General features: G+C 43.8%; 1 protein-coding gene across 2 annotated transcripts; it reads left to right on the top strand.

Annotated features, from left to right (window-relative positions):
- Positions 1 to 2,376: 2,376 nt before the first annotated feature.
- Positions 2,377 to 23,276, top strand: ZNF550 (zinc finger protein 550). 2 transcript variants are annotated; one of them, XR_008674030.2, is made up of 5 exons: positions 2,377 to 5,452; positions 8,746 to 8,872; positions 12,398 to 12,493; positions 17,110 to 18,649; positions 21,872 to 23,276. XR_008674030.2 is itself a non-coding variant. In XM_055370789.2 (4 exons), exons 1-4 carry the CDS (start codon positions 5,426 to 5,428, stop codon positions 18,126 to 18,128), a joined length of 1,269 nt encoding a protein of 422 aa, XP_055226764.1. In that variant the 5' UTR covers positions 2,377 to 5,425; the 3' UTR covers positions 18,129 to 23,276. The 2 variants fall into 2 exon arrangements, 1 of the variants encoding a protein (XP_055226764.1); XM_055370789.2 differs by having other exon boundaries at positions 17,110 to 23,276.
- The last annotated feature ends 596 nt before the right edge of the window (positions 23,277 to 23,872 follow it).

The raw sequence follows: 23,872 nt of genomic DNA, 5'->3' as shown, positions 1-23,872 counted from the left end.
GAAGGGACAAGAGCACCAGGTAAGGAAAGGATTAAGCCCATTTCCTTTAACAGTTAAGGGGATTCTTAGGAATTACTGAATTTTGCAGACTGTGGGTACCTGGATATGGTGAAATACCTCACCCTTTATACCACCTCATAAAAGAAACTCAAGCAACTAATACTTGGAATCTTAAAACTCAAAAGCCTTAACCAGTTAAAACAAGCATTACTTAAAACACCAGCCCTCAGTCTTCTCATAGGGAACGCATTTAATCTCTATGTATCAGAAAGAAAGGAAACGGCCCAGGGAATTTTAACAAAGGCTCGAGGTCCATCCAGCTCAACAGCCAGTGGGTTACCTAAGCAAGGAACTTGACTTGGTGGTTAAAGGATGGCCAGCCTTCCTCCAAGAAGTTGCATTGGTGGCTTTGCTCGTGCCAGAGGCCACCAAGTTAATAATGGGAAATAACTGTTTGTTTGTTTTTTGTTTGTTTGAGACAGAGTCTCGTTCTGTCACCAGGCTGGAGTGCAATGGCGTGATCTCGGCTCATTGCAACCTCTGCCTCCTGGGTTCAAGCAATTCTTCTGCCTCAGCCTCCTGAGTAGCCGGCACTACAGGTGTGCACCACCATGCCCTGCTAACTTTTGTATTTTTAGTAGAGATGGGGTTTCACTATGTTGACCAGGATAGTCTTGATCTCTTGACCTTGTGATCCACCCACCTCAGCCTCCCAAAGTGCTGGGATTACAGGCGTGAGCCACCGCAGCCAGCCGGAAAATAACTGTTTAGACCCCACATAATATAGCAGGACTGCTATCCTCTAAGGGAAGTCTCTGGCTAACAGACAATTGCCTCCTCAAATATCAGGCCTTGCTGTTAGAGGGATCTACAGTCCAGTTGAAAACCTGTCCTTGCCTGAATCCAGCCACTTTCCCCAAAAGTAAACTGGAGAACCTGAACATGATTGTGAACAAAGAGTGATGCAAACCAGTAAAAAAAAAAAAGATAAGGATCATTGTTTATATTATCTGTAAAGTTTTAATTAGTAAAGAAGAATTTTCTGAAAGAGCACTCAGCTTAATTAAAAGTGGATACCCAAGTTATAGGTGTCCTTGAAACGCCTTTATGTTTTTCTCTTCTTAGATCTTGTTTTTCTGGAAAAGGTTTGTATCTCAGTCAACTGAATTACTTTTCTCCACTCTGTCTTGCCAATCTTGGTGCATGCATGAAAGGCTCAAGGATGACTTCTGGTGGCCTTGGACTCCTTGAGAAAACAGACAAGGTGCCACAGATTCAATTTGGGGGAAATCTGTTTTCCTCATGGAACCCCAAGAATTAGAGATGGATAAATCCCTCTCAAAATCTGTTTTTGCCTTCAAGCTATGCCTGTTTATTAGGCCCCAGAAACTGCATGCTTTTGTAGCCTTATTCTTAAAGGGCTCCACCCTGAGCTGCTGGATCTTCTGTCTGTGTAGTCATATATGTGTTGTGTCATGTCTATAAAAAAGAGCTGTAATTGATTGGCCTATAAGCACTTAGATGAAATAAAATTCTTTTTTTCCCAGACTGAGTCTTGCTCTGTCACCAGGCTGGAGTGCAGTAGTGCGATCTTGGCTCACTGCAACCTCCGCCTCCCAGGTTTAAGCAATTGCTCTGCCTCAGCCTCCCAAGTAGCTGGGATTACAGGCACGTGCCACCATGCCTGGCTAATTTTTTGTATTTTAGTAGAGATGGGGTTTCACCATGTTGGCCAAGATGGTCTCAATATCCTGACCTTATGATCCACCCACCTCAGCCTCCCAAAGTGTTGGGATTACAGGTGTGAGCCACTGCGCCTGGCCGATCAAATCTTTTTTGAAAGAATAGTAAAAACTGTAATTTCTCTTAGTTCATGTGACTTTAATCTTTAAAAAATAAAAGAGTCTTAGGGATTATTGGTAAAATACAAATGTACTCAAGATGTAAATATGTGGTCTAAATTATGCAGGTCAGATGGTAGGTTTGCTAAATGTTTAAAGGTTGTACTGCTCCTTTGGCCTTTAAGAACTGTTCAACTTGCCTGCTTCACAATGGGTAAAGTCTGGGAACATATGGAAGTAACCATGCCCCTAACTTATTCTGGAAGGAGTTAAACTTTATCTGCACCCAGCAAATAATTAAAACAACTTACCAGGTTTTACACTAAAGTTAAAAATTGCTAAGAGGTAGGGTCAGGCGTGGTGGCTCACACATGTAATCCTAGCACTTTGGGAAGCTGAGGCGGACAGATCACGAGGTCAGGAGATTGAGACCATCCTGGCTAATGCGGTGAAACCCCATCTCTACTAAAAATACAAAAAATCAGCCTGGCATGGTGGCATGTGCCTGTAGTCCCAGCTACTTGGGAGGCTGAGGCAGGAGAATCGCTTGAACCTGGGAGGTGGTGGTTGCGGTGAACCAAGACTGTGCTACTGCACTCCAGCTTGGGTGACAGAGCAAGATTCCGTCTTAAAAAAAAAATTGCTAAGAGTTACCGTTATGACATGTAATTGAGACTACTGAATAGATTTACATGCAATGTGTGTAAAAACAGTAAAATGTGTTTTTTGTAAAAAATTATAAGAAGGCATGGCAATGTACGTTTTGCCTAGGGATAAAGAATTGTCTTAAAGTAGATAAAATACAACTGAAGGTTTAAGCAAACTGGGGAAAAAATTGTAAGAATTAATCTTGCAAAGGAAACTCTGTGTGAATATATTGACTACATTCAAAAGGGTATTATGTGGTTTTCTGTAAATTGAGCATTGAAATAAAAGCACAACAAAGAACTCTTAATGCACGAATCTACTCTTTAGCAAAATTTGTAAAGGGTTATAAAAGGTTTGTGAAAATCTCACCTCATTGTCAAACTGGTTAAGATTGGATAGAATTGCCTATAATTGTTTCATTAAAAATTGTGGTTGACATTAATAGTACACTAATGTAAGGGTGAAATTTGGCTTTCTCTCTCTTGAACACAATTTTCATGTAATAGTAAAGGCTAATGAAAGGTTTTTGCTTTTTCAAATTTTTGAGTCATCATTTTGGCAAAATAAACAACTTATAGTAATCTGGAATTCTAGTACATAACATCAAATATTTTAAGCCTGTTAACATATTTAACAGGCTTCCACAAATCAATTGTCTTTCTTGACACCTACCTTTTGGATGCTACAGAGGGTCCCTGGGGCATCCAGAAAAGAGGCAAGCAGGATTATTTGACATGTTTTGTTACATGGGATTGCCAAAATGATGTCTAATCTTCTTCAGGTTATGTTTCAGCAAATACTATTAATATGTGTTCCAAAACTGCATGGGATTTAGAAAACTCTAATGTGAAAGTATACGCTATCAACCACAATTAAGGTTGTTATGTTGTTATTGTAAACCACGGAGATAACCAAATTTTTTTTGTCAATCATGTTTTTGACTAACCACCCTGGACATTTTGTCATTTACAGACAATTGTTGTCTTGTTTTAATCCTCTTCAAAATATGGTTCATAATCAGATGTAGGAATACTTTAACAGGTATTCCTAAATGCAGGTTTCTGATAACTGAAAAACATACAGGACTCATGAAAAGCTAAAATGTTTGTAAATATCAAGCAGAACAAGAGTTAACAGAATAGGCTGAACTAATAGAAAAACTGAAATAATTTTTTTGACTTTTGCTTGGAACATTGCTGATCCTTGTTTTGTTTTTCAGAGTCAAGGAAACTTCTTTTGAGCTAGCTACAGCCTTTAACAATTGAGTAAGGTTTACTCCTGAGAACAAAATTTGGAACATGTTTGTTTCTCTCTGCCTTATTGGTTCTTTAAGGACCACTGCAACATGGTCTTGGGAATTATACTTCAAGAAGCCTATAAGGTTAAAGGGTGTTTATACTCACAGTGATATAGGAATAGCACTGGGTGGTTGCAGGAGGATGGAAAAATTCAAACAACAAATAAAAACAAGAACTAGGCAAAGAAACCATAGGATAAGAGAAAACCCAAAATAAGAGAAAGAATGGCCAAAATCCCAGTCAGGATGACATGTCCATGACTCTTCTGGGCAAACCCAAATAAGAGAGAAAGGGGGCAGTAACCAGGTGGGTCCCTGAACTTCCCTCCTTTTCCAGAATACCTAATAATTATTCCACTCTCTAATTAAAGAAACACCCACAAAATAGGAATGCTGTCTGGTCACAGGAGAAGGGGGAAAACATCAAGCTGTTAAAACTGGCTACCCCAACAAGAAGACTGGGCTGATGAGACCTTAACAAACAGGATTGGGGCTAGGCTGTCCCATGACGCTAGATTTGACCCATTTCCTACCCCAGACCTAATTATACACTCATTGCCACATTAAATCACACACCCACCAGTGCCAGGCCAATCCAAGCACGCCCACATTTAGTATAAAAATGGTTGGCACCCCAATTCTAAGAAATTCCCACCTTTTCCTAGAAAAACCTCACGATTATCCCACCCCCTAATTAGAAGAGCCCATAAAATTAGAAACCCAAACTCCATTGTGCATGACCCGCTCTCCCTCGTACGTCCGCACTTCCCTCTTCTCTTGGGAAAAGTACACTCTTCTCAAAAATGTGTACTTTTTCTTCCCAATAAAAGCTTCTTGCCTTTGGCTTCATTTTGACTCATCCCTGAATTCTTTCTCACGATGGTGTCACGAAGCTGGACTCCGGAAGCGGGCGGGGACTCACGGCCCCTGGAGACCTTCCTGAGCCCTGGGCAACACCAGTCCACACAGAGGAGGCAGACGTCCCACAGACGGAACCCCATGAGCATGTCCCGGGAATGGCTCCACGCGGGAAGCGGGGATCCAGATCCACGCCAGTCCCAGGGACAGTGCCTGGCGTCAGGGTGGAGGAGGACGCAGTAACCAGGCGTAAGATTTTACTGGTACATGGGAATGTCACTGGGTCACTCAGAGGAGGCAAGCAGGGAACCTCGTGGCAGGGCCCCCTTTATCAAACTCGTTTACCTGGGTGCCTGGGCGAGTGCTCACAGCCTGCTTGTAGGGACGTTGAGGCATCCGAATAATACGAAGTTTTAAAAATTTACAATCCAGTGTGTACACTTGCTCCACTAAGATCATCTGAGATATACAGAAACATGGTGTGCATAATAAAAAAGGAAAAAGAGCCAAGCCTGGCCTCTTACGGGACAAGACTACATTATCTAGAAGGCAGTGGGCCGGCGCAGGAAAAGGCGTGGCAGGCGACCGCGACACAGGGGCGGGACTTCCGGCCTCGCTGGCGTGGACGTTTGTGGTGGGGCGTGTTGGTCCGCACTCTCAGAACTGTGCTGGGAAGGATGGTAGGGCGACTGGGTCTCACCTCCGCACCGTTGTAGGACCCGGGGTAGGGTTTTGAGCCCGTGGGAGCTGCCCCACGCGGCCTCGTCCTGCCAACGGTCGGATGGCGGAGACGAAGGACGCAGCGCAGGTGAGCAGACTGGCTCGGCTCCCCGCGGCCACCCGGCCTCAGTGTCCCGGGCCCGACGAGCGGGAGGACGGCGTTTCGGGGTCGTCCTCAGTGCAGTCCCTGCCGTTGCTTCTTAGAGGCCTAGAAGGGGGTCGCGCGGTCCCGGGTCCGGAATGCAGGCCTGCGGTGGCGTGGGGAGCGTCCCCGTTTCTGGGGTGCGCGGCGTTGTGGTATGAAATAGGGCTTTTAGGCTCCCGGAACCCCTCACAGGTGAGAGGAGTGACCGCAGTCCTCCTCGTGGCTTCCAACCATGTCCTTTCTCGGGCCTGCGACCTTGAACAAGTCCCGTTACTGTCCTCGTCCTTCATTTTTGCGCGCGGAAAGTAGAAATATTTACTCTTTTCCCCCCCGGGGTTGAGGAAGCTTGAACGGCTCCCTGGGTGATGTGTGTGTGTCCGTCCCAGTGCACAGCACGGTCCGGGGACGTCGCTCAGAATGTTATTTCCGGAGCTGCTCCCTGGGCCTGTGCTAGGTTTGGAGACACAACCCCAGCAGGAGTCTGACCCTCTGGCCTCCTTGGCCTCCTGTCTCTACAAAACGAAGGGCAGCGGCTGAAAGAGGTGGGAGGAGCGTTTCTGCGGTTGCTGCTATGCCAGGGCAGAAAAGGGGGTAGGGCAGGCTGAGGAATTTGTCTTTCAGTTTAGGGCAAGGGACGCTGGGTTGCAACTAACAGTATATTTTCCTGTTTAAGACATTTAGTTACAGGTGAAAAACGAGTCCATTAAAATGTTCAGTGGCGATGGTATGCAGGATGTAGTGTCCCTTTGGAGATAACACATGAGGCCCAGGGTTACTCTCTAGCAGTCACTCCGATTACTTTCATGACAGCCCAGATTACTGTCAGCTCCTGTCGTAGTTCTTAATTTCTCATCCACCTCTCCCTCCTTTGCTTTATTTCTGACTCCCTCTGGTGTCCGCTGCTTAAAGAGGTCTCGTGTGTTGCACCGTTTAAAGCTGACCAGAGTCTCTTTGGTCTCCTTGCTCTGTTTTCTTGTCATCTGAATCTTTAAGGCCATCTGACATTGCCTTACTCATTTATTTAGTTGCCTGTTTAGGATCTTTTTCCAACCCTGGAATGTGAGTGCCTGTTGCTTCCCTCTCCCAAGACCCAGAACAGCCAGGCTTAAGTACATTTATTGTACTTAATAAATGGTTGATGATTGAATAGGCCTCTCTTATAGGGACTCTCATCGCATTTCCAATAAATCCACCCCCTCCTACCAGCATGGTCTGCAAGGCTGTACTTGGTTTGCCCTTTTGACCACATCTTCTTTCTCCTCTTCCATTGTCCCCTTTCTCACTGCATTCATCCAGGGAATCCTGAGCTTGCCAAGCTCTTTCCCATTTTCAGCCTTTGCCCTTGCTCTTCCCTTTGTCTGGGACATTGTTCTCAGGTCTCTGCGGGGCTGCAGTTCCACACCCATCCTGGCAGTGCTGGCTGTAGCTAAAAGCACCCCTCACTCCCACCTGCCTGCTCTCTGGCAGCTTGGTGAGGTGTTTTAGCGGTGCTCAAATGCTGCTTTTGCTTTTTCAATGTGAGGCTGTGCCTGATTCCTAAAGCTCCCTGAGCCTTTGCTGACTGTGAAATGGAAGTGATAACGACATTTACCTCTGGGCCTGTCAGGGGATTAATAAAGTTCCCAAACACATCAGGCACTTACATGTGCTAGGCACTCCACTGATTGCCTAAGTGAACATTTTCTGTTTAGTTCTTAGAGCTGCCTGCTGAGATGGGAATAGTTATTGTGTTGATTCGGAAATCGAGCCTTAGAGGGATCATGTGACATCGTCATAGTCACATAGCTGGCAAGTGTCAGATTCAGGAGGCCTGATTTAAGTCAGGCCTTTATTTGCTTTACCACGGCTAAGGAAGCCTTAGCCTGGCAGGGACACAGTGAGGACCAGAGGACTTAGTGAAGGGTGCCTGCCCCTCTACACCTGTGAGTATTTCTTGCAAGGTGGAGATGAGAGACTGAGAAAAGAAATAAGACACAGAGACAAAGTATAGAGGAAGAAAAGTGGGCCCAGGGGACTGGCACTCAGCATATGGAGGACCCACACCAGCACCAGTCTCTGAGTTCCCTCAGTATTTATTGATCACTATCTCTACCATCTCCATGAGGGGGATGTGGCAGGACTATAGGGTAATGAGTGGGGAGAGGGTCAGCAGGAAAACATGTGAGCAAAGGACTCTGTGTCATAAATAAGTTTAAGGAAAGGTGCTGTGCCTCGATGTGCACGTAGGCCAGATTTATGTTTGACTTTACCCAAACATCTCAGTGCAGTAAAGAGCAGTATTGCCGCCAGCATGTCTTACCTCCAGCCATAAAGCGGCTTTCTCCTATCTCAGTAAATAGAATGTACGCTCGGGTTTTACACCAAGACATTCCATTCCCAGGGGCAAGCAGGAGACAGATGCCTTCCTCTTAGCTGCAAAGAGGCCTTCCTCTTTCACGAATCCTCGTCAGCACAGACCCTTTATGGGTGTCGGGCTGGGGGACGGTAAGGTCTTTCCCTTCCCACGAGGCCACATCTCAGGCTGTCTCAGTGGGGGGAAACCTTGGACAATACCCAGGCTTTCTCGGGCAGAGGTCCCTGTGGCCTTCCGCAGTGCATTGTGTCCCTGGGTACCCGAGACTGGAGAATGGCCATGACTTTTACCAAGCATACTGCCTGCAAACACGTGTTTACCAAGGCACATCCTGCACAGCCCTAACTCCATTAAACCTTGAGTCAATACAGCACATGTTTCTGTGAGCACAGGGTTGGGGCTAGGGTTACAGATTAACAGCATCTCAAGGCAGAAGAATTTTTCTTAGTACAGATCAAAATGGAGTTTCTTATGTCTTCCTTTTTCTACATAGACACAGTAACGGTCTGATCTATTTTTCTTTCCCCCACACTTAGCTGCTGCTGTTGCTGTTATTGTGGTTGGATTAGTATCAGTCATTTTCCTCCATTCTTTTAATATGCCAGAGTACTTACTCTCTGCTTCCCATAGTCCTCGTGGGATTGCCATTGTTTGTGTCATCTTCAACAGCTTCCCCATAGAAGGCTTTTCTCTCAGGCACAATTGCATTATGTCAAAAGGCAGTATCTGCCTCCCCTTTGAGTCCTGCACAGAAGTCAGCCCAAAGGAGACCTAGTTGATTCAGACCTGGATCTCTCTGCACATTGACTGGAGACTGAGTGACAGGTTCTGATCCTATCCGACAACACAAGGCCGATAGCATTACTTCTGTTTGACTTTCCAGATGTTGGTGACCTTCAAGGATGTGGCTGTGACCTTTACCCGGGAGGAGTGGAGACAGCTGGACCTGGCCCAGAGGACCCTGTACCGAGAGGTGATGCTGGAGACCTGTGGGCTTCTGGTTTCACTAGGTAATGACTCACCTCTCATCCCTGAGGAGGACCCTAACCCTGATTCTTGGCCAGGCAAAAAGGTCACTGGAACTGCCCACCTTTCTCTTGACAGACCTTTCTATTCCCACCTCTTCCTGACTGGTCTCCCTTTGTCTGCATCAGAGATTGTCGGGGTAGAAAATGTCCTTTTAACACAAACCCTCACTCCAGTGCTCAGCCCATTCTGAGGTCCTTAATCCAGATTGCATAAGAAGGAAGCTGATTGGCCATCCTTGTGGGGTCAGCTGTGGCCACAGCCCTGTTAAGCAGGGGCCCTGGGTGATGGGCTGTTCTTAGAGAAAGGGGTGAGTCAGGCAGCCCCCCAGAAGACATTTGTCCTCAGTGCCCCTCGGATATCTTCCTAAGCAATACAATCTCTGTAAAAAGGCATCTGGGTGCCTGCATGGTCATTAGTTGTTTTCTGATGCTTGATATCCATGCTCTGTTGATCCAGGAGGTGTTTTTAGAGGGTACACAGGAATGTCCTCAAATGGCATGGGTTGATACCCTGATAAAGCCATTCCTTTTACTTTCTCTGTCCAGCACACTAATTCTTGTCATAAAAGTCTCATCAGGTGGGTGTGGTGGCTCACGCCTGTAATCCCAGCACTTTGGGAGGCCGAGGCCGGTGGATCACGAGGTCAGGAGTTCAATACCAACCTGGCCAAGATGGTGAAACCCCGTCTGTACTAAAAATACAAAAATTAGCTGGGCGCAGTGGTGCGCACCTGTAATCCCAGCTACTCAGGAGTTTGAAGCAGAATCGCTTGAACCTGGGAGGTGGAGGTTGCAGTGAGCCAACATTGCGCCAGTGCATTCTAGCCTGGGTGACTGAGCAAGACTCCGGCTCAAAAAAAAAGAAAAGTCTCAGATCAGCGCTGAGTCTTTCATTTTCCTTTCACTCCCCCAGTGCAGTTCATTTCTTTTTTTAACAGAGGGGACAACCTCCAACTTAGCCCTGAGAAACGTACATGGGCTTCCTGGGACTTAGTGGCATTGTTTTGATTTTGTTGTGTTGTGATTGCAGACTTCTATTTGTAGGAAGTGAAATTGACTTTCTCACTTACCAGAGCAAAACAAGGTTCCCTTTTAGAATACAATATTTAATAAAAGTGGGTCAGGATAAAGAAGTTATTAGAATTGATGGCACACTCTGAGTTCAGTTGGGAAGGTGGACATCAATCCATAGATGACAACTGAAATAAGTTCTAGAAAGAAAAATGAGGGGAATTTAGGAATAAATAAGCAGGACGTCATAACCTATTGTGGGTGTTCCAAAGAGGGCATCTCAGGAAGTGACAGTGGAGCTGAGACCTGAAAGCTGAGCAGGAGTTAGCTGGATAGAAGGAGGTGGAAGAGGGAAACAGTGTTCCAGGTGGAGGAACCAGCGTGTGAAAAGTGACAGGGAGCTCAGCTCTTGGGAGAGCCAAAGGATCATCTGATTCACCTTTCCCACAGCCCTGTCCCAGAACTCAAAGCCAGGCATGTAGCACACATTGGTGGACCTTACTGTGACATGTCTGAAGGAATCCTGGGCTATGGTTCAGAATCTGCCAGTCGATGTTTCTGTGGATCCTTGTACCTCAGTCATTGGTCTTCTATACAGAATCCTCCTGTCTTTTACTCACCACATCTAGTGGAAAGCATTTGGCTGCATATAACAGAAAACCAGATCAAACTGGCTTCACCTGGAAGGAAATTCACTAACTCGCCTGACGAGAAGCCTGAGGTGTGGTTGGCTCCAGGCTTGTTCGGTGCCGCAGCCCAGTGACGCCATCAAGGATGTCCCGGTTCTCTGTTCCTTCTTCTTGGTTCAGGCTTCTGATTGTCCTCAGGCTGGCTCCTCATAGGGATGCTGGGTGCTGCAGCCTTGACTGGGGCAGCAGGCCCCCATGTTCAATCCCTCCTCCCACCTTGGAATAAATGCTTTCTTTTCACAATGAGAATCCAGCTTTGGTCACCTGCCTAATGAAGACTCTTGCATTACCAATTTATTTCAACCACTGGTTTTTCTTTTCCTTTTTTTTTTTTTTTTTTTTTTTTTGAGATGGAGTCTTGCTCTGTCATTCAGGCTGAAGTGCAGTGGCATGATCTCAGCTCACTGCAACCTCTGCTTCCTAGGCTCAAGCAATCCTCCCAACCTCATCCCCTTGAGTAGCTAGGACCATAGGTGCACACCACCATACCCAGCTAATTTTTTATATTTTTGGTAGAGATGGGGTTTCACCATGTTGGCCAGGCTGGTTTAGAACTCCTGGCCTCAAGTGATCCTCCTGCCTCGGCCTCCTATAGTGCTGGGATTACAGCATGAGCCACCATGTCCAGCCTCAGCCAGTGGTTTGCAGCCCCATCTGGGCACCAGAATTTTGGGGGGCACATTTTGGAAGTACTGATGCCCAGGTCTCACATGAAGAAATTTTGTTTCATTTGGTTTGAGGTTGGAATCACGCATCCCCAAGTGGTTCTGAAAGCACGAGGTGTTTGAGAAGCAATGATTTAGATTTGTTAGAAAACGCCTCCTGGGGCCGGGTGCAGTAGCACCTTGGGAGACTGAGGCAGGAGGATCACTTGAGGCCAGGCACTCGAGACCAGCCTGACCAATATTGTGAATCCCAGTCTCTATTAAAAATACAAAAACTAGCCAGGCGTGGTTTTGCATGCCTGTAATCCCTGCTACTCGGGTGGCTGAGGCACGAGAATCCCTTGAACCTGGGAGGCAGAGGTTGTAGTGAGCCGAGCACTGCACTCCAGCCTGGGCAACAGAGTGAGACTCTGTTTCAAAAAAAGAAAGAAAGAAAGAAAATGCCTTCTGGAGGAAGCAGCACACCTTTGCCGTGTCCCATGGCTGTCAAAGTGTTGTGTGCCTGAACAACGTTGGCTTCCATAGACGGAGGTCATGGGCAGTGGGTGTTGTGTAGACAGATAGCACTACCCTCTATGGCAGTTGTAGCCCAACAGTGGGATTTGTGCCTGTCTTTATCTCCTTGGCTGCCATAATAAAATGTCATGGATTGGGTGGTTTAAACAACGAGAGTTTATTTTCTTATGCTTCTGGAGGCTGAGAAGTCCAAGATCAAGGTGTCGGCAAATTTGATTCCTATTGAGACCTCTCTTCCTGGCTTGCAGATGGCTGACTTGCTGTGTTCTTACAAGGTGGAGGGACAGAGGAGAGACCTCTCTCCCTCTCCTCCTGTTTTTATAAGGCCATAATTTTATCAGATTAAGGCTCCACCCTTGTGGCCTCATTTAATTTTAATTACCTTCTAAAGATCCTGTCTCCATATACAGTCACGTTGGGTGTTAGGGCATCAACATATGATTTTTATGGGGAACACAGCTCACTCAGAGCAATGCCCTTGATTTTCAGGGCTCACATCAGCATTTTGCTTACTTTGGGAGCAGCTTCATTCATGTCTGGACCCTGTCATGAAGTCCTAGGCAAGATGGAGAGACTTTCATTTTCTCATTAAATTACCCCTATTCTATTTCTTTTGCTATCAACAGGGCATCGGGTTCCCAAACCAGAGTTGGTCCACCTGCTAGAGCATGGGCAGGAGCTGTGGATAGTGAAGAGAGGCCTCTCACATGCTACCTGTGCAGGTAAGCAACCACCAGCTGGTCATGTGGAGTCATGGCAGTCTTCAGATAATGTGAGGGCACCACTGCCTCTGAATTTCTGTGTGAAACTGCTCATTGTGGCTTTCCGGGGGCCTGGTTGTTTCTGACTCACTTTGGGGCATAGTGTCCATCATCAGGTGAGCACTGAGCCACACAATTATTCAGAGACACAGGTACCTTTTGCTGTGAACAGGAATCTTTATGGTTGCTCTGGCTCAATCCAGCTGGTAGAAGGGGAACAAGAAGAAGGGGAGAAGTCATACCCAGTTGTACACATACTTGACAACCACATAGTCTTGACAAGAACTAGGCATTTGGCCACACCTAGATGCTCAGGACTGACAAATGTGATTTGGCTATGTGCCCGTGGAAAAGAATTAATGGGTTTGGTTTACATCACCTCAGACTCCTCTACTCAACAAAATCAGAGTGATATAATTTCTGTGTCATTGAGTTGTTAGAGGATGTAGAGATAACACATGACACTGCTTAGTTCAGTTCCTGGTCCATAGGATCAAAAAATGTCAGCTAGTTAGTATTATGCATGAACAGTTTTAATCATCATAAATGTAATGTCATACATTTCTTTCTGGACTCAAGAGAAAGGGGACTTTACTCCCCTTGATATTACTGTCTGCATTATGCTGTGAATCCCATTCTTTTCCACCCTCTCCGTCCACTCATCCATCCTCCAGTTAGACCATCAGAGACTCGGAAGCAGCCCTTTGCCCCATATCTTCCTGTCCCTCTTGCCCTGAGAAACACCAAGGTGACATTTGGCCTTCTCTGCCCTACATCTGTGCTGATGAGTGTAGCTGGAGCCATTTGCCTTGTGGATTTGTATCACCACTGAGTCATGGGCTCTCCCCTTGGGCTTCTTGGCCAGCCCCATCTGCAACCCTGTATTCCAAATACCTCCCTTCCCATTCCCTCAATCCCACATCTCCACTTAAGTGTCTCAGAGGCACCTTTAGCTCCTGATGCCTAAAAAGACACTCAGTTCAGAGAATGTCTTACCATCCAAGTAGGTTAGAAGGCTGGAAACACACCACATAGCTCCTGGACTCCACCTAACTTCATCAAACCCAGCATCCATTCATCCCTAGTCCTGCTCATTTTAAATGATCCATATCTCCTAAGTCCATCACCTCCACTGCTTCCCTTGGCTCCTTCACCAACACCCTAGTCCAGGCTCTCGTAATCTTTTGCCTGGGCCATACCAGAGGCTCCTAACAGGTCTCCCCACATCTGCCCCATTCCTCTGGGCAGCTCTTGTCCCTGCACCGGCTCCTGCAGTCACTCAGATGTGTTTCAGATTTTCACCACTTCCCCAGCAGCTGATGTTTCAGTATATAATTAATTTCATGTTAAAAATAGGATGTGTATTTAATGTTCTTAAAGATTCATCTGCACGGTCTCATACTTGGCTTCTCTTGTCCTCTGTGGAGGAGATCTTACCTCTAGTCACGGTCAGTGTCTTTGCCAGTGCCTGCATCATACCTGCTGTGTTCTCAGGGAACTTGCTTTTTTTAAAAAAAATCTCTGCTTTGTCTGTACCTTCAACTTATCTATATTCAAATAAAAAGTGTGCACAATACAAAACCAGAAAGTGAATATAAGTTTAAACAAAAAAAAAAAAAAGTGTACTCAACTTGCTTACACTTGGGGAAAACAGACAAAATGCTTTTTCACCTACAATACCCTGTAACTTGTGTTGACCCCACTTGTAAAGCCAAGCTTCTTGGAGTTGTCTCGTGTTTGGAAGAGATGTTTACACTTGACTTTAATATTTTTTTGTTTAAAATTTCTCAAACTAAAAAAAAATCTTATGTATACAATAATAAGTACAAATTTGAAGGGCTCAGCTTAAATTTTTGCATTTCTGCAAATTGAATTCTTCATCTAGGTCAAGATTTACAATATTTCCACCACCTCAGCAGTTTCTGTCACCCTGTCTTTGTCAATAGCTCCTCCTGCAGTGGGAGCCACTGTTTAGACTCTCTCCCTAGGGACTAGTTTTTAACTGGTTGTGAATGGGCATAATTGGAGCCCCAAAACAGTTTCTCTTTTGTGTATTTCTTCTTTTCACCATCATTGTGTCCATGAGCTGGGTTTATCCTATATGCTGTGTACGATAAAATTGTGTGAAAACATCAGGATCTGTTTCTTCACTCTCCTATTGGTTGACATTTGTATTGTTTACCTTGTTTGGAGATTATGAAGAATGCTGCTATGAATACTATTTTCCATAATATTTAGTGGATATAAACACTCATTTCTGTTGCATATACACCCAGGAGATGACTGGTGGATCAAGAGACAGATCTGTGCTCAGTTTTAAGTCAAACCCCCAAATATTTTTCCAGAGTAGCCGCACCATTTCCCATCCCCACCATTCCAGGTGTGAGACTGCTGCTGCACTCGGGTCTTCTAAGCATGCGATGTTGGCTGCTTTATGAAGCACAGCTGCTAGGTTCCTCAGATCACAGCACTGAAGTTGTTCTTGCTCGTGTCACTGCCATTACCCAAATTGCTCAGCGCAGCAATGAAAATAATAATAAGGGTAATGTCCCACAATTTAATGAACACTTGTGCTGCATCAAGAACTGTGCATTTTCTCATTTAACCTCATGACAGCCTGAGAAATTGAGTCTCCTAGTCTCTTAGTTGAGGAATTGGAGACCTGGTGGAGAAAGTCATCCTCCAGTATCAACCCACTTGACACAGGCAGGATTTGAACTGAGTCATTCTGTCTCCGGTACCCTCTTGTCTGCCATGCATTGTGCCTTCTGACACAGCAGAAACTTGTCAGATCTTACTACACTAGGCCTTTTGTACCATTTGTTCCTGTGTGTACTTCCATCCCTTTTGTGCTGGAATCTTCATTTTCTTGCTCCAACTCTAATCACCCTTTTATATTGGTTTCACCAGGCATCTGGTGCCCAAAGGGTGAATCTACCCATTTTTACTTCCTCACCTTCAACCCACTGCCCACTTCCTCTCTCTGGCAATGACTCTGGCTTCTCTTTTAGGACTCAGCTTATGGGACACCTCCTCTAGAAAGCCTTCCATGATCTCTTTTTCTTTCCAGTCTCATTAGGTGCAACTTCCCTAAACTCTTATAGCACCAAAAGGCTTCATTTATTTTTCTTTTTCTTCTTTGAGACAAGAGTTTCACTCTTGTTGCCCAGGCTGGAGTGCAATGGCGCAATCTCGGCTCACCGCAACCTCCGCCTCCCGGGTTCAAGCGATTCTCCTGCCTCAGCCTCCCGAGTAGCTGGGATTACAGGCATGCACCACCACGCCTGGCTAATTTTTAATTTATGTGGGTACATAAGATATTTTAATATAGGCATACAATGCATAATAATCACATCAAGGTAAAGGAAGTATCTGTCACCTCAAGCATTTATCCTTTCTCTGTGTTACAAACAATCCAGTTATACCCTTAGTTATTTTATACAATAAATTATTGTTGACTATAGCCACCCGGTTGTGCTATCAAATACTAGATCTTATTCATTCTTTTCTAACTTCATTTTGGTACCCATTAACCATCCTCACTTCCTCCCTACTCCATCCTACTGCCGTTCCCAGTTTCCAGTAACCATCTTTCTACTCTCTCTCCATGAGTTCAGTTGTTTTGATTTTTAGTTCCATCCCTGTTGTTGCAAATGATAGGATCTCCTTTTTTATGGCCAAATAGTATCCCATTGTGTATACACACCACATTTTCTTTGTCCATTCATTGTTGATGGACCCTTAAATTGTTTCCAAATCTTGGCTATTGTGCCTAGTACTGCAGTAAACATGGTAGTGCAGATATCTCTTTGATGTACTGATTTTTTTTTTCTTTTGGGTATATACCTCCACTGGGATTGCTGGATCATATGGTGGCTCTATTTTTAGTTTTTTGAGGAACCTCCAAATTGTTCTCCATGGTAGTTGTACTAATTGAAATTCCCACCAACAGTGTATGAGGGTTCCCTTTTTTCCACATCCTTGCCACCATTTGTTATTGCCTGTCTTTTGGACAAAAGCCATTTTGACTAGGATGAGATGATACCTTATTGTAGTTTAGATTTGCATTTCTTTGATGGTCAATTATATTGAGCAGTTTTTCATATACCTGTTTGCCATTTGTATGTATTCTTTTGAGAAGTGTCTATTCAGATCTTTTGCCCATTTTTAAATCAGATTCTTAGATTTTTTCCTATAGAGTTGTTTAAGCTCCTTATATATTCTGGTTATTAATCCCTTGTCAGATGGATGTAAGCATTCAATTCTTAAAGCAAATGCCCTTCAGACAATGTCATCAAAACTCTATTATCTCTTCCTTACTCTGAACTGTAAAGAGAAATGTCTTTACTCCGGATCCTCTGTCCCCCGGTCCAGCCTGCCCTCCAGATTTTCCCTTTAATGGTGTCAAGGATACAAGGACCGTAAGCAGTATTTGGTAACCTGGGTTAGAGATGTAAAAATGCAGCAAGTATCATAGGCACTATTTTCATCTTCATTTTCCTACTGAAGTGGTTATTTTGTGTTTTTCTATATTTTATCACTAAAAGACCCCTCCTTTGTTTGTTGATGCCCTTCAGGTGACAGAGCACAAGTTCATACCAGAGAGCCAACCACTTACCCGCCAGTCTTATCTGAGCGGGCCTTTCTCCGGGGAAGCCTGACTCTGGAATCTTCAACCTCAAGTGATTCGAGGTTGGGGAGAGCTAGGGATGAGGAAGGGCTTTCGGAAATGCAGAAAGGTAAAGTGACACCAGAGACAGACCTCCACAAGGAGACCCATCTTGGGAAAGTGAGCCTTGAAGGTGAAGGTTTGGGGACAGATGATGGTCTGCACTCCAGGGCATTACAAGAGTGGTTATCGGCAGATGTTCTCCATGAATGTGACTCACAGCAACCAGGGAAAGACGCCTTGATTCATGCAGGGACAAACCCCTACAAATGCAAGCAGTGTGGGAAAGGTTTTAACAGGAAGTGGTATCTCGTTCGACATCAGAGGGTTCACACTGGAATGAAACCCTATGAATGCAATGCGTGTGGGAAAGCCTTTAGCCAGAGCTCAACTCTCATTCGGCACTACCTCATCCACACCGGGGAGAAACCATACAAGTGCCTTGAGTGTGGGAAGGCCTTCAAACGCAGGTCGTACCTCATGCAGCACCATCCAATCCACACTGGAGAGAAACCCTATGAGTGTAGTCAATGTCGAAAGGCCTTCACCCACCGGTCTACTTTTATTCGCCATAATAGGACCCACACTGGAGAAAAGCCCTTTGAGTGCAAAGAATGTGAGAAAGCCTTTAGCAATAGAGCCCACCTAATTCAACACTACATCATCCACACTGGAGAGAAGCCCTATGATTGCATGGCATGTGGAAAGGCCTTCAGATGCAGCTCAGAACTCATACAGCACCAGCGGATTCACACTGGGGAGAAGCCCTATGAATGCACCCAGTGTGGGAAAGCCTTTCACCGGAGCACGTACCTCATTCAGCACTCTGTCATCCACACTGGGGAGATGCCCTACAAGTGTATTGAGTGTGGGAAGGCCTTCAAACGCAGGTCACACCTTCTGCAGCACCAAAGGGTCCATACATGAGAGAACCCTATTGTTGCAATGAATACAGCAAGGCCTTTACCCACTGTTATTTTATCATTCATAATGGGACCCACACTGTAGGAAGAAGTCCTTCGAGTGCAAAGAATGTCAGGAAACTTTTCATTTTTTTTTGTCAGCTCTTTCTTAACTAACACATGAGCAGTCACTTTGGAGAGAAGCCCTGTGAATACAGTGAATGTAAGGATCCCTTCAGTCATTACTCAGTTCTCACTCATTGCAGAAGGATTCATACCAGGGGGAAATGTGGAAGGCATTCCATCAACATCAGAGAACTCATGCTGGAGAAAGACATTCCAAATATAACTATTAAGGACATTCTTTGGCCAGAGCAGAAATCTTACTGTCTGAGAATCATAATGAAAAGTTACTACATAATTGTTATTGATGTGAGAAAACTTTCTGTGACCAGGTCGTCACTTGCTTGTCCTGTAAAGAGCCATGCTGGAATCTGACCCACCTTGGGATTTTCTCTATGAACTTATGAAAACCTTCAGTTACAGGTATCTTCTTGCTTTATGTCCTTACAGACTTCCCTGTAAGATCAGTTTTATTTTTTGGTAGGGGAATGTTTGAGAGGTAAAGGGGTTTTATTCCTTTTTTTTTTTTTTTTTTAACATACATTCACTGCCATCCTTTGTCAGAATTGGACAGTGAGGGCAGCTCTTCAGACATTTCTTGGAAGCTGCCTTTGATCCAGACATCTCTGGGAGGATATCCATGAGGAGAGTAATTCTTTGTGAGAAATATGAAGGCTTGTGTCATGAGATTCTTGAATTTACAAGAAATTAGAATACTGAGAACATCTTCATGTGACACTTATTTTTTATATCTAGGGTGAGAAGAACCCATGTACAGATGGCCACATTAAAATGTGCACCACATTAAAATATGCACCACCTAAGACTGTTTAAGGCTTTGATTTTTATTAATAAACTCATTATTTTTTAAGAGACAGGGACTTGCTCTGTCACCCAGGCTAGAGTGCAGTGGTATGATCATAGCTCCCTGTAACCTCGAACTCCTGGGCTCAAATGGTCCTCTTGCCTCAAGTTTCTGAGTAGCTTGGGATACAGGCATACACCACTACGCCTAGCTAACTTTTGTAATTTTAGTAGAGACAAGGTTTTACCATGTTGGCTGGGCTGGTCTGGAACTCCCGGCTTCAAGTGATCCACCTGCCTTGGCCTCCCAAAGTGCTGGGATTACAGGTGTGAGTCACTGCACCCAGCCTTAAATTTTTTTGTATAGATGAGGTCTTGCTGTGTTCCCCAGATTTGTCTCAAACTGCTAGACTCAAGTCGTCATCCTGCTCAGCCTCCTCAAGTGTTGGGATTACAGGTGTGAGCCACCACACCTAGCCTAATATGGTTTCAAATGCTCAGCACTCTCACATTTTCCTGATTCCATTCCATTTGTTTGTTGTCTTTATTTTCTCTGGCAACATAGTGATCACTTTGTACTTGCTTGGCCTTCTCAGATGAGTCCTAATTCTTTCTGGTGTTTATCAGATTCTTTAATCCTGTGTAGAGGGGTATTTTTAGGTCCCCCTCAGCATTTTTCTAGGGATTAAATTATAGCTAAAACAGGCAAAATAAAACACACAACTAAGATGAATCCATGGTAAACCCAGTAAACCCAAGAAAACAACATGGAGAGGAATCTCATTGTCTGATCTTATAAACATTTGTGTGAAGTTTTGCTACAAAATAAAGTGCCTAGCATTTTAACAGGTGAATCAGGATATACGTGGGCAGGTTTACGTGAGTTTCATAGTTAACCACCATGACCTTAGTCCCCTGGTGCTAGCACTGAATATGGTAATTAGTTTTGTTGTGTTTTGAGATGGAGTCTCACTCCGTTGCCTAGGCTGGAGTGCAGGGGTGCGATCTTGGCTCATTGCAACCTCTGCCTCCCAGGTTCAAGCGATTCTCCTGCCTCAGCCTCCCAAGAAGCTGGGATTACAGGCATGTACTACCATGCCCAGCTAATTTTTGTATTTTTAGTAGAGACAGGGTTTTGCCATGTTGCCCAGGCTGGTCTCGAACTCCTGACCTCAGGTGATCCACCCACCTCAGCCTGCCAAAAAGCTGGGATTACAGGTGTGAGCCACTGTACTTAGCCTGAATCTGGTAATTTGAAATTCCTTTTGTGAGATTTTCTTTTAGTTTTCAAGCTACATGAGATAATGTTAGGTTAAAACGTGTGAAAAATAGAAAATTATCATTTTCTCACTTTGAGCTTTCCTCACAACCTTTTAAAGCACTGCATATATATTTCATGTTTTCATAGTGGGCATGTACCTTTTGCTGTGGTCCTTTTGCACATATTATAAATAGAATTCTTGGTGAGTTAAGAGTTCTCTGTTTTAGTTTTTTCAGGACAGAGTGCACAGTTTCCTCTCCTGTGGGAAGGAGAGTTGACTCTTGAGGACCCCCACCCTCCTGCATCCTCTCTCTGGAAGGCTGCATGTATTGTAGCTGTGGCTGTACTTGTACCTAAGGCCCTGGGTTCAAGAGAGTTGGAGAAATCCCTCTAGAAACATATTGGCTGTCATCAAAGGGTTCTTTCCAGGCCTGAGGACCTAGGCCCCAGTTTGTCCCAAAGCAGGAGTGTTTTCCATGGGATAAAGGACACCCTAGGTTTTTCTTAGCTTCCAGCTCTTTCCATACAGTCTTCACTCAAGTGTTTGGTACAAGGATCTACTATGAACTTGCTGCTGTGATAGGCAAGAATCTCATGAGACACCTGTCATTTAGCTCCATGGCCACTCACTGTTGTGGTCATACTTAGAAGAGTGGGATGCAGTGGATGGCTGGGCTATGGGTCCTGCCCTTGAGCGGGGAAGGAACTTACTGTCTAGTATAGGAAAAACACATGAGAACAGGTGCAGTGTATTAACTTGTTTAGCACCCGTTTTTAAGTCAGTAGAAGTTTTGAACTTACAGTAAAAGTTGTGAACTTCTGTATGTTTTCCACAAACAGTATATGATTGAGGTAAAACATGTTTTTTGTTTTGTTTTTGAGACAGAGTTTCACTCTTGTTGCCCAGGCTGGAGTGCAGTGGCGCCATCTCAGCTCACTGCAACTTCTGCCTCGCGAGTTCAAGGGATTCTCCTGCCTCAGCCTCCCGAGTAGCTGGGATTATAGGCGCCCACCACCATGCCCGGCTAGTTTTTTTGTATTTTTAGTAGAGACGGGGTTTCACCATGTTGGCCAGGCTGGTCTTGAACTCCTGACCTCAGGTAGTCCACCCGCCTCGGCCTCCCGAAGTGCTGCAATTACAGGCGTGAGCCACTGTGCCCGGCAGAGGTAAAACGTTTTCACGTTCATGTTTTTGTAACTTTGTTACATTTAATGAACAAATTAGATAAAAAGCACTATGCTCTCATGGTGCTTAATTTGTGAGAAATGATTGTGGGGGTGGGACTAGTTATGACCATTCACAGTTGGTGCACTTCAATCAGTAAATCTCACAGAGGAAATGTGGACGGTAAATTAACTCGGCAAGTCGGTCATGCAAAGACGAATTAGAAATCTTAATATTTGTAAGCAGACAAAAAATGTGTCTGGAAGGGTCCTCACCCAGTTAAATGGTATTTGCTCCTTGGGTGTAGAGGGAGGGAAGGGATGGGGTAGAGGGGAATGTCAGAGTTCACTTTAACTTTAACTTCATGCACATGTGGAAATGTTTGAAACGTTCACAGTAAATTTTATAATTTCAGAAAAACTGCTTAAGGTTGAAAAGAGAAATTTAAGAAATTGCTGACGGAATAAAAACATAATAGAACTAGAACATTGAAGGAAATGAAAGAAGCAAGAAGGAAAGCACCAGAAGTGATTTGGAAGAGAAATTCTAAAATGAATGTGAACAACAGAGTGATCAGAAGAGTGTAGGGAATTAATAGTTTCTTTAAACAAGCCATCTCACAATGGAAGCCTGTTTGTCTTGAAATTGCTGTGGTTATTATTCACTCTGCCCTTTGAAGAACTGCAGAAATTCATAGGGCAATGTGAAGTGTTTGTGTCTCCAAAAAAGATGTTGGAGTCGTTACCCTCAGAACCTCAGGTAATCATGTTAGTTAATCCATTAGGTTAGTTCCTAATTGACTATGACTGTGTCCTTATAAAAATGGGAAATTTGGTCACAGAGGCAGATGTACAGAGGGAAGACGATGTGAAGACACAGGAAGAACACCTTCAAGCCAAGGAACACATGGGGCTACCAGAAGCCGAGAGAGAAGCATGGAACATATGTTCTAGTAAGAAGTGTCTGGGTTGTTTTGGTTTTTTTTCTTTGGAGTTTTTGTGGTATTAAATTATTTTTAAATTATGTTTTATTGTAGACCTCACAATTCTTTTTTTTTCTTTTTCACTCAAACTACAGCAAAATATTGTATTTCTATCCTGTATTTCATGGGCTTACCTCTAGCCAATTGTTTTTAACTGCCATGTAATATTTTACATCATGAAGCTTTCATCCTTGATTCAAATCCTCTGATTATGGACATGTATTTCCTCCATTTTCCTGCTATGAAATATATCACCACCAGCTTGATTCAACCTTAAAAATAAGGTCATCAGTATTATGTTCTAAATAAACTTATGGACATACATGAGAAATGTACCTTGCAGCTGAATGGCTAGGTCATATGGTGATCTAGTATGTAACTGGAATTATGTTACACATTGCCCTTTCCTCTCCCATAAGATGGACAAAAGTGTTTCTGTATCACTGTGTCCCAGACAATATTTAGAATTACCCAGCTTTCCAGTTTTTATTTTAGAAGTTTAAAGTGATATAGAATATATCTGGTATTTCTCATATTGAAATACATTTGAACATTAGTTCATATCCTTTCATTGCCTTTTGTTTTTCCTCTTCTGTCAATGGTCTACTCATATGTTGGCCTGTCTTTATTTGTATCTTGACTTTTTATTGTGTATTTTGTTTATGGTGGGGTACTTTATTGGTGATTAATACGATTTTCAAGTATATTATATAGGCTAGTCCCTTGATACTATTGACACTGTATTTATCTTCAGTCTCTTGTTGGTATCTAACTTTGGTTCTGAAGTTTATGGAATGGAAGTATTTAATTGGAAAGATTAAACATTGATTTTAATTAATATTTTTGACTTGTTAGGATTTTTGAATACTCGGGCATAACTCACAAAATTATGCTGCTGGTTTTAAAATTAGTTTTACATTGATTCTTAGAGCATCTTAATCATTAGTAAGGATTAAATCCAAAGTGCACACAGTGAAGATAATTTTAAAACTATTTAAAATGGTAAATTTACTTATTAAAGATGAAGCATGAGAATGGGGCAGGAAATGTCATATAGTTCCACTTTTATATGGATTTGCTCAGAGAAACCCCTGAGAATGAGACTGATGAGAATAATGGCATAAAGGTTTTGGCAGACAAGCTATATAGGAAGTAGGAATAACAAGGGCAAATTTTCTTGTCTGGTTAGCTCTTTTAAAAAATAAAATGATCTTGTAAAGATAATTGGAATTTGGCAAAATAACAAAAATTAAGTATGCGTAAGGGATGGCGAAGCAAAATTAAGAACTCTTTCAATGTGTTAAGGTCAGAATAACAGCAGAGAAATACTGTAGACTGACAGAAATTCTAATATTGCAAATAATTTACAAAATAAATACCTTATGTAATATCAGCTGAATAACAATCTTTCCAAAGTTCCTATAATTACACAAT

This window comes from Gorilla gorilla, chromosome 20 (genome assembly GCF_029281585.2).
Source record: "Gorilla gorilla gorilla isolate KB3781 chromosome 20, NHGRI_mGorGor1-v2.1_pri, whole genome shotgun sequence".
Lineage (NCBI taxonomy): Eukaryota > Metazoa > Chordata > Mammalia > Primates > Hominidae > Gorilla > Gorilla gorilla.
Note: the sequence above shows the minus strand (reverse complement) of the source record. Positions and strands in the feature narration are given on the sequence as shown.